The 14,308-nt window shown below is 31.6% G+C and overlaps 1 protein-coding gene across 1 annotated transcript; it reads left to right on the forward strand.

Moving 5' to 3' along the window:
* Positions 1 to 418: 418 nt before the first annotated feature.
* LOC126846256 (elongation of very long chain fatty acids protein 6) lies at positions 419 to 11,890 on the forward strand. The gene is made up of 2 exons (XM_050585539.1): positions 419 to 1,182; positions 10,739 to 11,890. The coding sequence occupies exons 1-2, from the start codon at positions 860 to 862 to the stop codon at positions 11,244 to 11,246; spliced, it is 831 nt and encodes a 276-aa protein (XP_050441496.1). The 5' UTR covers positions 419 to 859; the 3' UTR covers positions 11,247 to 11,890.
* The last annotated feature ends 2,418 nt before the right edge of the window (positions 11,891 to 14,308 follow it).

The following is a 14,308-nucleotide window of genomic DNA, read 5'->3' on the forward strand; positions in this document are numbered from 1 at the left end:
GACAACACGAGTAGTGTAAAAACATTGAGTAACTATTGATTATAAATACAATTTAATCAATGACTGAACTGAACAATATCGACTGAATGAATGTGATTTATAACAACAGATATATAAACATGTTTATAAATCTGTGGTGATAACTCTTGTGTGTCACAACAATTATTTATACAATTGCAGTATAAAAAAGAGGTTTATCTAATGTAGCTGCACTGTAACACCAAGTCACTTGTCGAATCAATATTTTGTTGGAACGGCCGCTCCTCTCTACGGTCCCGCATCCGGGTAATTACCCTAAATCTCGGCGTCATCAGTACCACTATCGTGTGACCACTGCCACTGCGGCGGGGGTAACCACGTCCATGTGACGCGCGCGCATATATGTGAGCGTATGTATGGAACCTCGTCGCCCGCACTCCCGGCGTAGCGTACCGACAACCGCATGTCTGTATTCTGTATGCCGCATAGGTAGGACCTAACCCGTCAGGCGTCAACGGTGTGCACCACGTTCTTATAGCTATTGCGGTACTCGCTACTGCATTCATTTCATCTTCGTGCTGCTGTTCGTCGGCATCGTGTGTGACTCGTGATCGTCTTTTGAGTTTTGGCTTTGCAGGCTTTCATTATAATACTATTTAAGTATTTAATATAATATTATTTTTCCATATCGAGCGCGCCCCGGCAAACGCTTAGTTATTAATTATAATTAGCAATATTGTTATTAGTTTTATAAATCGTCAATAAATTGAATTTCGAGAATCGCAAACGACCACCCTGCTGCAAATTATCGTTTGACTGTTTGTTTTATTTAATTTACTTTCTGTTTACACTTAATAATTCCTAACCGCTAACGATAATCATGGTGCGACTGCTGCGATACCCCGAGCCGTCCAACTATTCGTACGTGTTCGACTTCGAAGAGAATTTCCACTACGAATGGACACGGCAATGGATGACAGATAATTGGACAAACGGATTTTACTACTGCACTATTTATGCAGCGCTGGTGTTCGGTTTGCGCCGAATGATGAGGGACCGTGCCGGATTTCGGCTCAAGGGCCTACTTGTTCTGTGGAATACAATGTTGGCCACTTTCAGTCTGGTGGGTTTCGCTAGAACAGCTCCGGAACTGTTCAGGGTTCTTAACAAATATGGACTGCACCATTCGGTGTGTGTGACTAGGTAAGCAACAATCTACGTTAATATGTAACATAAGCATACCAATTGTGTCGACTTTTAATTTAAGTATTTTTTATTTATGCCTAACGGTCTACTATCGTCGGCAATAATGTAGTCTTTTGCGGAAGTTGCGAGGACGGTCATATATTATTATTTCTAGAGAGATTCTATTTGGTACACTATGTATATACATATAAGTATAGTTATAAAAATGAGTTGTATTAAATACTATTGATTTACATCTCTCTATTTATTAACTGGCTCAATAGTAAAAACAATTAGTATCTCATTTTAATTAGCTACTTACCAGAGATAGGAGTGTAATAAAAATGATCGTATTTAAGTAGAAATTATAAATTGCATACGATCTACATTACGTACATTCTAAGTGAAGTGCATAATACATTATAGCATATCTCTAATCAAAATTTAATACATCTAGATACAATGATAAATCAAAATAGCATGGCATAAGCTTTGTTCGTTCTGAAAAAAAAGTGTACACTAATTAGTGTAGTGTACCTACACTATTTCAAAACGAACGCATTGGTGTACACTTTTAGTCAATACGAACAAACCTATTGTATACACTTTTTTTAAGCTTTTATACTTGATAAAATATCATTTTAATATGTATTTTTTATGTATCTTGGTATCTTAACATTTCTTAACAAAATGCAGCATTCATTTAAAAAAAAAAATTAAGAAACGGTAGTGGTCGGTTAGGTTAGGTTAGTCACACGTTAACGTTAACGTTATTAGTTCAACATAAATAATTCATTATTCTTATGAATTATAGTAACCTGCTTATAAAAATATATTACCAAAAAGAAGTAGGTATTATGAATATTCAACTAATTTAATATAACTAAATAATTATCTACTCTCTAGTCATGAAAAAAAAAACAGTTTTTTTAATTTTTTATTATCATATTTATGTAAAATAACAGAATTTAATGTGGCGAGTCAGAATAACAAGTGAATATGTGTTTATTCTGCTGCTAACCCATAAGAACTAAAATTTGGGCTTGAAAGCAACAAAAAATTGCTTATAAGCCAAAACTGGTAAATATGTAGAACTTAACTGTGATCTATTGATTGATCCCTCCTGGCAAAAATGCATCATTGCAAAAAAAAAAAAAAATGAAGGCAAAAAAAAATGTTTTTAATTTCTATTTTGTTTCTTGATCAGAAAATGTTGTTACTATAATTATGTTTAACATAGAAAGTTTAATTTTAAAAGTGATTGTAAAAATTAATATACATTTGTGATAATATTAATTTAGTCTATGATTATCGTAATTGTTTTGTAACTAATTTAGATAGGTTTAAATAATATATACCTATAGTTATTAAATTATAATTACAAAATGTAAGTGAATGTGACTTTAAAACGGGTTTACTTTTACATTTTATAAAATTTGGTCCAATATTAGGAATTAATCACAATATTTTTTGGTTCTGACATCCTACGCTAATTTGGGTTTAAGATAATGTTATACCTTAGTATGAAAGTAAAATACAATTAGATTAATATAAGTAATAATATTCGCTGATGTTTATTATGAAACCCAAATTACACGAATGACAAGTTGTGCCGGTGTAGCACTCGCGTATGGTAGACAATTCCCACCATATGTATTTATATAAACTGCTGATACGTAACAGATAATATGAGTTATTTTATGTGAATTGTATAATATTTAATCTATTTTTTAATCGGAAATAGTTAGTTTTTACCAAACATTAGTTTAAAAAAATGTTATTTAAATAGTGTGTTCACATTATGTTTGCTTATCACGTAATATCTGTTGTAATTTTTATTTCTATTGATATTAAAAATATAAGTTAAAATGCCAAAAGATATAAAATCTTTAATTAATCATTTAAATTCATTTGTAATATTTAAATTTTAGTTAAAAGATAAACTTTTTTTATTTTTATTATTATTATAAAAAAAGTACCAGGAGACTTAAGCGTTGCTTGGTTACAAAAAAAACCTACCGATAAATAGCACTGTGTATTCATACGAAGTTGCCGAAAGAAAGCCACTTATATTTAGCCCTTAACCAAATTTTTGTAAAAAAGTGACCAATGGATTCCTTGTGCCCAAAAATATCCATAGCTGTAATATTTAAAGATAAAAGTACAAACATACACATGTTTTGTATGTAAATTACATTATTTTATGTATTTTTATTTTGAAAAGAATATTTAAATTCATTTTTTAGGCATTTTTATAATGTTTTGTATAACATTTTTCACAAACATTCTTTTTAACCCCCTCCCAAACTAATTTTTTTTATGTCAACTTTTGATGAATAATATACTAAAATTGTTGATGGTTGATAACCAGTTTTAGATAATTATTTTAATCAGGAGGAAAGGCGGTGTGTATAGTTATTTTTGTCTGTGCGCATTACTCAACCACATTTCCCTTCTCTTCCTAACTATTAACCTTTAATAACTTTAAAAGTAGTTGTCCAAAACTGGTTATTTACCAGTCAACCTTTTTAGTAAAATATTCTTATTTTAAAAATGAGTGAAATATTTACGTTACGTTTACATTTCAAAAGTTGATATAAAAATAATTAGTATAGTAGGGATTTAAAAATATAAAAGTCTGTGAGAAATTGAAACAACTTTGTAAAATGCTACTTTAACCCTATAATATTGAGTAGATCACTTTAAAAAAATCAACCTGTATATAATTTATATAAATTAACATAACTTACATAATTAGCAATAAACTTACAATGCATTTTTAATTATTTCTCCCAATTATAAAATAACAACTAAAAAAACATCATAAAATCTTTACATTTATATGAATAGCAAGAAAACCATTAAACTGTTTCAATATCACTATATAACGTAGTTAATATGTATAATTATTTTTGATGGTGCCCAATCATTTTTTTAGAAAGTAACATCTTTATATCTGTGCCACAATAATTACATCAAATCCAAATAGTATGTTTCTATACACTTGTTACCTATTACAATTTTAATGGGATCTGTTGTTTGTGTTTATGCAATTTTATCAATATTTATAGGAGTCGTTTTTACAGAACAATTATTTTATGTCTACTTCATAGATTCATAGCCAATCAGTGGTAACCAGGAAACGAGTTAGACACAAAGAGTCCAAGTGTCTGATAAATGGTAATTGCACAAAAAAAAAAAAAAAATGAATAAATAAATAACTGTATCGTCGGTTTGGCTTTGTAATCTATATAGGTGATTCGAATATTGCATTTAAATAATTACTTGTCGTATGTACTTTCAAATATAATAGCTCGTTTCAAGGTCAACGTGAGTCAACCCATTGTGTCGGACGTTTGAACGCACAAAATTTTACTGATGACAGCATAATATTCTTAATGCAAATTCATAGAAATCGATGAACGTATTCTCGAGCATGTAGCGACGACATTATAGTGTACATCAACTATGCTCTAAATTTGAAGACGATAAAATTCGTTACAAAAACAAAAACGTGTGTTTTAGATGCAAGAAAACGAAGTAGTAAAATAAAATCATTCAACAACAGTAACCGTTGATAAAAGATAGGCATTTATATTCGAATTCAATTTCCCAGGGTGTAAATTAATTAAAATTTTTTTAACTATGAGAATCAGACTGTAGATAGTGATAATATTTTGACCTAGTTGTCATTCAATGATAACGAAAAGAGGGGTGTAATGCAACTTCGGCGTAAGCCTACTTATTTTTATCTCGTCGAAATAGGTCTTAGCCATAATTGACCGGAATGTTTGACATTAACAATTAACACAAATCGATATCGATATGGCGCTTCATATCGTAATCAAGCACTTATTCTTCATTTCAACTATTATTTATTGGCTAAGCGGTTCTAAATCAATTTGAAAACATTGTTTTACTGTATAATCCTTACGCAATTGTTGTGTTTAATGTAAGTTTCATCCCGGAGATATAATATAATAAGTAATCATATTTATTTTGGTCGAAGATGGTGGACTAATCGGTTGACCTTACTACAAACTCGTCGGCTAGGGCAAGACGATGGAAGAACGTCGTCAATGATTAATTATTATTATCAAATCTAACACTTATGTTCCCGTTGACACAGGCCGTTTTTTTTATCATTTTTTAAGTAGTCGACGTCGAGTAGGTTTATATTGGAAACACAATACAACCGAGATCATAATATCAAATAAGATCAAATAGTATTAATGGTATATCTTAACCTTTAGCGACTGTTGCGTTTTCAAATTATCAGGGTTCATTACCACTGCCAACACGAGGTTTTTTTTTTACTTTCCAAATTTGTGTTTTTTCATTCATAAGATTTTAATGTCAAAATAAAACACAAACGTCTCGTATAAATTGAAATGTGACTTAAAACACATTTTTTTATGTTCTTAATGCGCATTTGGGACGAAAGATGTTTTAGATAATAGCCGCTAATATTATGTGTGAATATTTTCAAATGCATTATGGTTTGGGTGAATGAACTGTGCAAGTATATCGTGAAGTATGTTTTCGCATTAATATTTTATAACAATTTAATAAATAAAATATGACATACATTCAGTGTCCGTGGGGCAGCTCTCAAATAAATTAAATATAAATATCTAGAAAAACCTAACAAGTTTAGCTTCAGTTGTGTCGACTAACGGCCTTATCTATGTTAAAATAAATGTGTTTGTTATTTAAGGCTAAAGTTGCTTACAAAGAATATACGTTGACTTAATTTCATTAGAGTAACTATATAGTACATATTATACAGTATATATTATTTCGGTTTGTATTATACTTTGTGTATATTAAATTTTTATTTATATTTTATAAATATTTAAAATGATTCTCATAGATTAAAATATAAAAACAAGTATCTCAATCAGTATTCAATTATTTATTCTTGTATGAAATTAGTTATTCGTATAGTTTTTAATTAACCTAATTTTCAAATGAGACAATAGTAGGACCTACTATATAAAAGTACTTTGTTCTAATTCTTATTAATAGTATATGTTAATAGAGTTATCTTTGTATTATAATTAAAAATTTTTTTTTTTGAGTTGTCTGACTTAATAATTTAATATCAATTTTTCCGTTGTCATTTGTTGTATTATTCAAATAAAATTGTACACAATTTAAATTTGCCTGTTGAAAAAATTCCGCACTTCGTACGCTTTGGACAGGTCAATATGGTATACCCATTAGTCATTAATAATAAGTTATTATAAATATTATTTTTGAAGTAAACATTTAAACTCGTAGACTAAGGAGTGTTGCATTACATTCCGTTAGTAAAAAACCTAAATTCGAAAACAATTACCAAAGCACGTGTGCGCATGCTGCGACGCTGTTTTTTAATTTCAGAACAGAATTTAAAGTTGTTCTGCATTTTGTTAAAATTATATAATATATTTATTTATTTTTCAAATATTTACTCCGTGTCGTAGCAAAATTTCAATCTATTTAGGATAGATATATCCTCACTCTACAGTAAAAACTGAGCTATCTTTCAGTGTTATGTATGTCTGCGGGTATTAATAAAATATGTTATATTTCTAAGCCAAGGAATTGAATTTTTCAAAGTGCCCGCTGTAGACGAGTTTGTGTGACCTATTCAAGGTTGGCCTGCTGACAGCTGTTTTTTGTTGGCAAATAATACCAATATTGGCGGTGTTAGTCACGGGCCGAAGAACTTCCTATACATTAGTGGTAGACGATGCGAGAGATATGCAATTGATGAATGATTGTTGTTGGTGGAGAATATTTTTTAAAAATTCGATGCTGAAATCCTTTGCGCGGTTTGTATAGTTTTGATTATAGTGCTGCACGCCGGTGATAACCAAGCGACCACAATTTCTTAGAGTGACTGAGAAAAATAAATAAAGATGGTATCATTACAACCACAAAAAAACATAATCGGTGGTTTTTTTTCTAATCAGTAATTCCAGTTTTTTCCTTTTTGAATCAGAGTGGCAGTATGATATTATGTTCATCCAGCAGTTTCTTGAATGCTCGGCGTACTGCCCTTGTCTTCTATCCTTAAATCCTTATTTTTGATTAGAACACAAGTTGCCACTAGTTGTCGAGTTGACAAATAATAAATATACCGGAGTTATTCGATAATACAAAACTGGTAATGATTTTCCAAAAGTAGAACCGCTCAGTAATCAGCATTGACGTATAGTTTATAGTTACACGTGCATTTTTTTGGTTTCAAGTGTTGTTAACCTTAAAATTAAAAAATAACTTTTATATTTATTTTTTATATGTATTGTTGTACCACCAGTAAACGTGTACACATCAGCAGTCACGAATGTTATATCTTATGACTTCCTGTATTACAGGAAAATGTTGACCAACTTTTTTTTTTTTGCTGTTTGATTGCTCGACTGTTTGCTTTTTGTTTTGTGTAGTCGAATTACATCTGTTGGTAAAATATCGTCGGGTCGAATCACTAGGAAAATCCTCCCCTCTACGTTTCCCTTAATTGACGTCACCGCCTTGAGTTTTCGATAGGTGTATTTTCATAATAATTAAGAGAATTAAAAACAAAATTTATTCGGCCCAAGGAATTACTTAATATGGGTAATAGACTTTTGTAATTAATTTGAACCGTGTGGTGTTTGATTACACGACGTGGTGGAGTGTGTAGAAAAATTTAGTCGGAACAATAAATAATAATAAATGAAAACTACTTGGGTAATAACCTTGTGTTAATGCCTGTGTTCTTATCAACTATTAGGAACACCGTCGATTGCCGCATTTATCGATGTTCCAATATTCGATAACTCCTCAACACGGTAATGACCTCTGACGCATCCATAGGAAACAACACTTAATACCATTAATATTGTTTTAATTTTTATATTGAATCTGTCCGTATTCCCATCGCTAAGATGTCTTTCTAGCAGGACATATTTGTACAAGTCATTTTCCCTATTTCCATGTCAAATACTTAATGACCGCCGGTTTTCTATTGGTATATTAAGACATTATCTACGTTTGGGGGCCAAAGTGTGGTCACTTACCACCAGTCATCATCAATACTTAAAAGTGAAGGGCGGCCATGCACATAACTCAAATGCGTAAAAATACATTTAACATTAATTTATTTTTAGAATTAAACCAAGTAATCAATAAGGTTATCTGAACTCCTTCCCAACGATCCCTTTTTGGCCAAGTAACTAGTATGAGGTATACTTTTTTTTAAATAGTATTACATACACAGTTGTAATCAGCATACTATCGAATTGTATATTATTTTAGAATAATTATAATCATATATGGTATTTTGCACACTATGATTCATCATATCATAGATTAGATAACGGATTGTAGCCATTGTGTGTATTGCTAAAAAAAAATAACCATCAATTAATTTTAAGTTTATTACTCATTTATTATTTATATATTCATAACTTGATCTGATAGAGCTTTATGATTATGATCTAACAAACTCATGTTTCAACGATCTTATCATTAGTTTTGTTTTCAGTAGGATAGAGTGGGTTTTGAAACAAAACTACTCTACCACTCCATTCCTTGCCCTCCATTTAGTTAAAACCTAAACTTATCTCAATTTCTTCAGATATTTGACTCGTTGGCTTTTGGAACTTAGACGACTCGAAATAATTTAAAAAACATTGATATATTGAATTGTTTTTAATTACCATATTTAAATTGATTTTTTAAATTTAACTTAAGTTTTTCTTTTTAAATATCATAATTAAAACCGTGTAGGTAAATGTTAACATCTTCTCGTAGGCCTCTATATTTTATGTTACTGATCGTCGGCTGTATTTATAGTAATAATATATTTAATCGTGATATACTAATATTGTAAGTACTGACATGTAATTAATAAAGATAAAATATAGGTACCAAAAAATAAATGCACACGCAACGATAACGGTACCGAACATTGTTGATGACTACCTCTCTGTTTGATTATGGTATAACCCAATTTTTGTAGTGTACTGTTTGTATTAATTGTTAAATTTTTACTGCACTTCAGAAATATTATTGTCGATTGACTATTTTCTATCGGGTTTAATTGAGTATATTTTATTTTGTATAATTATTACTTAGAAAGTAATATTATTTTAAAAAGTAGTACAATTTATAAGGATATAGAATATTCACCTAAAATCATATTAACAGAGTTAATTCATACGCAGGTAAACAATATTAGCGCCAATGTTTCCGAAACGGTTTCTTAGGCGTGGACAGGACTTTTAAGACTAAAAAGGAACTTTTTTTTATGAATATCAATTCGCAATAGTAATCTGGCCTAGTAGAGAATAATTTTCTTGATATTTAGAATATTTTATTATCTAATTATCTAATAATAACTGTAAAGGGGAAAAGTCCACAATTAAAATTATTAATATAGATGTTTATGTTAAACAAATGAGCAAAGATCAAATGCTACAAGTATATATTACATTATCTTAATTAATAACGTGGATAACAAGCGAAATTAAGTTTACAGATTATATTGTGCTATCATGTTTTTATTAGCATAGCGATAAGTAAACTTTTCACCTTTTATCCGGTTGTCTTTAATTATATTTTATTGCTGAACCTTGAGTCATTGACCTATTTATAGATTGTGTTTACTTTCCCTGTCTTAAAAAAATAGCTCAACAACATTTGATAATACTAAGGGGGATAATACCATGACTAAATAAACAGGCTTGATCGTTCGATAGTACTGCGCAGTAAAATTATTCCCTATACTTGGAAAAAGAAGTATTACCGTGCTAATTTATCATTGTAACATCTTTCATGACTAGAGCAAATGTGCAAAGAATCTTTGTTTATTAAGTCATGTAGAGAATGTTTAAGACTAAACTAACAGTTTCTACTTGTATTCTTATGATATTTTTTTTATTGATTGCCATACCGACTGAAATTTAATGTAGAAAATTACAAATCGTGCCTTGGATAATTAAATAGAATATGGATGGGTGTCTAGTGTCCAACGAGGATGTACCCGCTGTTATATAAATATATTGTTTTTAAATTATTTAAACCTCTTGCAAACCCCTATAAATACAGTAAGAAAGTATTTAAATATTTTGTGGCCTCGCCAGCTTAGCTTAAAAGTTCATTACAGTTTGGCAATACAGTAATATATATTGATTAAATAAGTTATAGCTGCTTTGTGGTTATTTTAGCCTTTTAGCCTTACGAAATTTCAATTACTTGGATGGTCGATTTCAATTCAGTAAAAAGGCACTAACTAGTTCGTTGTCCTCTGTACTATATTTTGTTAATTAATAATTGTATTATTTCTCGCTCCTACTACAACATCGATTTTATGTTAAATAGAACTAGTTAGCCAATTTTTTCAGTACGTGATTTGCACCTAAGTAGTTAAAATCGTGTAAGTGTTTTTCGGTATTAAACGCCAAAACCAGACTTCATCCAACCCCGATGAGTTTTAACAAATTATCGAGCCACGTGTAACTTAACGCAGCTGATTAGTCGTTAAGTCGATGGATGTTCGAACACTGCTAATTTGTTGTTTGTTTTTCTTTTTGTTGTACAGCTACGTGGAAGACGACCCCGTGTCCGGCTTCTGGTCGTGGCTGTTCGTGTTGTCCAAGTTGCCCGAGTTGGGCGACACCATCTTCATCGTGCTCCGGAAACAGCCGCTGATCTTCTTGCATTGGTACCATCACATCACCGTTCTGATGTACACGTGGTTCTCGTACATGGAGTTCACGTCGTCCGCCCGCTGGTTCATCGTCATGAACTACTCCGTCCACTCGATGATGTACACGTATTATGCGGCCAGAGCGATGGGCTACCGGCCGCCAACTTGGATATCCATGACCATCACTGGCAGCCAGCTGTTGCAGATGTTCGTCGGCTGCTTCATCAACTACACCACGTACGGGTACCTGAAGACCGGCGGCCCGCAGTCTTGCAGGGTGTCCAAACTCAACATCACGCTGTCCTCCGCCATGTACTTCAGCTATCTAGTCTTGTTCGCTAGGTTCTTTTACAATGCGTACATCAATAAGAGCAGCGCGAAAAAATCAAAGAAACATTGACCGCCTGTATTCAACTGTCGACCGACCACCGCCGCCGCCGCCGCCAACACCATTGATGCGATTTTCAAAAATAAAAAAACAAAATCAATGTAATAACAACAATAATAAAGCGTACTGATGATAGTAGAATATCATAAAAAAAATAAATGTATCTTATTCTTTTGAAGGATAAAACTCGCGCAGGTATTGCAAAAAGTCACAATACGTTTTTTTTTATTATATATATATTTTGCGTGTTACTTAGGAAAACCCGTTAGGCTGTATTTTTTTTTTATATATACTTTGTATATTGCTTCTACATTAAAGTCTAAAAAGTCGATATTTGTATTTCATTTTATTATAATTATAATTTATTTAATGCGCAGAGATCAGAGAGAGTTGGTGTATCTCTTAGGAAAAGAACCTCATTTTAAGTCTTACACGATTTACATATATATTTTTTTTTTTGGTTTGTTACAATTTTAATTTTGTACAATAAAATTGACTGTGCTTTTTACCGTTTATTACGGCAACACCCTAAATTACATTATTATTATCAATATTGTTGTTAATAATAGTTATTTGGGATTGTAAAAATTCGATTATTCCACTAATAATTCTGTTGTAAAATTTCATAAATAAACGCTACGCCACCGACACGTTAAGTCATACGTTTTAATAGATTAGTTTATTATTTCCAAATTCCTATACTTCTCAGTTGTCGGCGTTATGAGGTTCGACCAATCATGTTAAGCGTTGGCCGCTGTAAAGAAGTCTGTCGTTTATAATACTTAGTTATCATTATTATCGTTGACAATTTTTATGTAGAATATACCTACAAACTGATTGAACGATGCGTCGATTTATGATTTCGTTATTTAGAAAACCGGCAAATCATTACCCTTTTTTATACTCGTTATGATAATGGAACGAGTTTCAAGCTCATATTTAACGAGTGGCATTGAAAAAAAAAATGTAGTTCCACACGATATCACAATAATGGTCATAATAATTATTGCTGCAAGATCAATTTGCAAAATTAAATAAATTTAATAAAATGCTATTAACCGTGTTTGTTTAGCCGAACAATGCTGTTGCACCTATATGAATCGCCAACGACTTGGTAGCAGTAATAGTACTTATATATCTTTATATATATATACACATAGTATTCAATAAGTAATAACAAAACAATCCAACGCCCTGTATGTCTTAAATGGTAGGTATATAAATGATTAGGCGATTGATGTGTGTTGTGTGCAGGCCCAGATTTAGGTATGAGGTAGCTTCGGGACGGAATATAAGTAAAAATACTCTTTTTTAATAATTGACATTGAAAAATCAGAAAATGTTGGGCGTTATAAAGTGAATGCAACACTTCTGTTAATGATCCGCTTATGCATTTTACCCGTCAATATATAATGTTATAGGCAAAGTCAAAAGGTAAAATATTGCTGGGATTAAAAACCATTTTTTGTTTAGGTCTATAGTAATACTTTTTTTACATTTTTCGCAGGCATTTCAACCTTCCACAATATCATCGTGCTTCGACCGGTAATTTAATAACTAATATTCCGTTGTCGGTCACTTATTCTAGTTTAACGGCTTTTCTTAAAAATATTGTTTTCTTTTTAGCAGAAAATGGTCTCTATTTTTATATATATATATATATGCTGGGACGTTCTCACTTTCATACACACATATACTGTCGGATACTACATAATATACTGTTTCATATAATATACCTATATTGTCGGATCTGGTTATTCTTGAAAACGACTATTGCACGCATAACCTGTAGGCTGTTTTATCCGCGTGACGCACGTGCCGGAAATACCGGTCGTGTTTTTTCCTTCCTTTAATCTTAAAAACCTGGAGTTAATTTTAGCATTAAAGTTAATGAAGTTCAAAACAAGTAGTGTTATGGTCAACGTTTAGATAAAAACATTCAGTAATGCGAAACTGCCTAGTTGAAGCGACCTTAAGTTTCAGGAATTTTATAAAACAAGAAAAAATCTGAAATATCCTAACCTCCCCTCTCCCCCCCCCCCGTTTGCGGATCTTAGACAAAGTAATCCGGTTTGGTGTCCAGACGTTTTGCGTGCGAGTCCTTGCCCGGCTGAGAGAAATTGTTTTACTTGTTTGCATTAATAGTATAGGTATAGTATATAAAGAGCAGTCCTCTGTCTCTGCTTTCACCCATCCGAGGCTGTTAAAATTGTGTTTGTGCAATCCTCTCGCACACTCTGGTCGGTAACGATGGTTATTATTGGTATCTTATCCGATGAAAGTCGATTTATCATTTACTCTGAACAAGTAGACTGATTCAAACCGTGTAGCTACAATATTTGTATTTTGCAAATATATTTGGGAAAAAAAAAATTAATCATAGGCGTGATAATTACTAGTTGGGGAGTTATTCGGCTATAATATTCGGCTTCTTAACATCTTTTCCTCGCAAATCGCAGCCCGTGGGTCATGGCCTGTATGTTAAGTTGATTACAGAGTGTTGTTTATTATAGTTACCTAGGTACTAAAATACAGTTTTGAAGGAAAACAAACGTCAATGTTAATGTATGCAGATAGCATTAGATAAGTCTAAACACGGAAACTGGTACACGGTGTGCAACTCAAGTTCAACCGTAGATGTAATTAAAAATGTAAGCTATAAATATGACATATATACATATATATAATTGTACTTAACCTACGTTGTTGACCAGACAAATAACAGGTTCACTGGCTGATTCCTACGATATGCGTTTCTGCCTTGCAGTAAACGTGTTTGGGTTGAGATTTTTGTTGAGGCAATGAAGCGGTGTTCATGATGTATATATTATGTATACAACACTTATTATTAAGTCTGTTATATCATAAATACCTACACGTGTTATTCATATACCTTGTTTTGAGCCGTCGTACTCGTTCTCGAAAATATTTTGTTAAGGGCACTCTTGATCTACATAATTTCAAACTTTCAAACGTCATTCGTTATATTGTTATTCCAACATTCCAACAGTTACGGTTAAACAATAATCGAATAAATTACTGTGCGCTATCGTAAAAAAGATTTCATATAACGC

Source organism: Adelges cooleyi, unplaced genomic scaffold, assembly GCF_023614345.1.
Source record: "Adelges cooleyi isolate 19-005CV unplaced genomic scaffold, UGA_ACOO_1.1 ACOO_flye_CR_arks_rails_tigmint_CR_PRNA_9, whole genome shotgun sequence".
NCBI classification, from domain to species: Eukaryota; Metazoa; Arthropoda; class Insecta; order Hemiptera; family Adelgidae; genus Adelges; species Adelges cooleyi.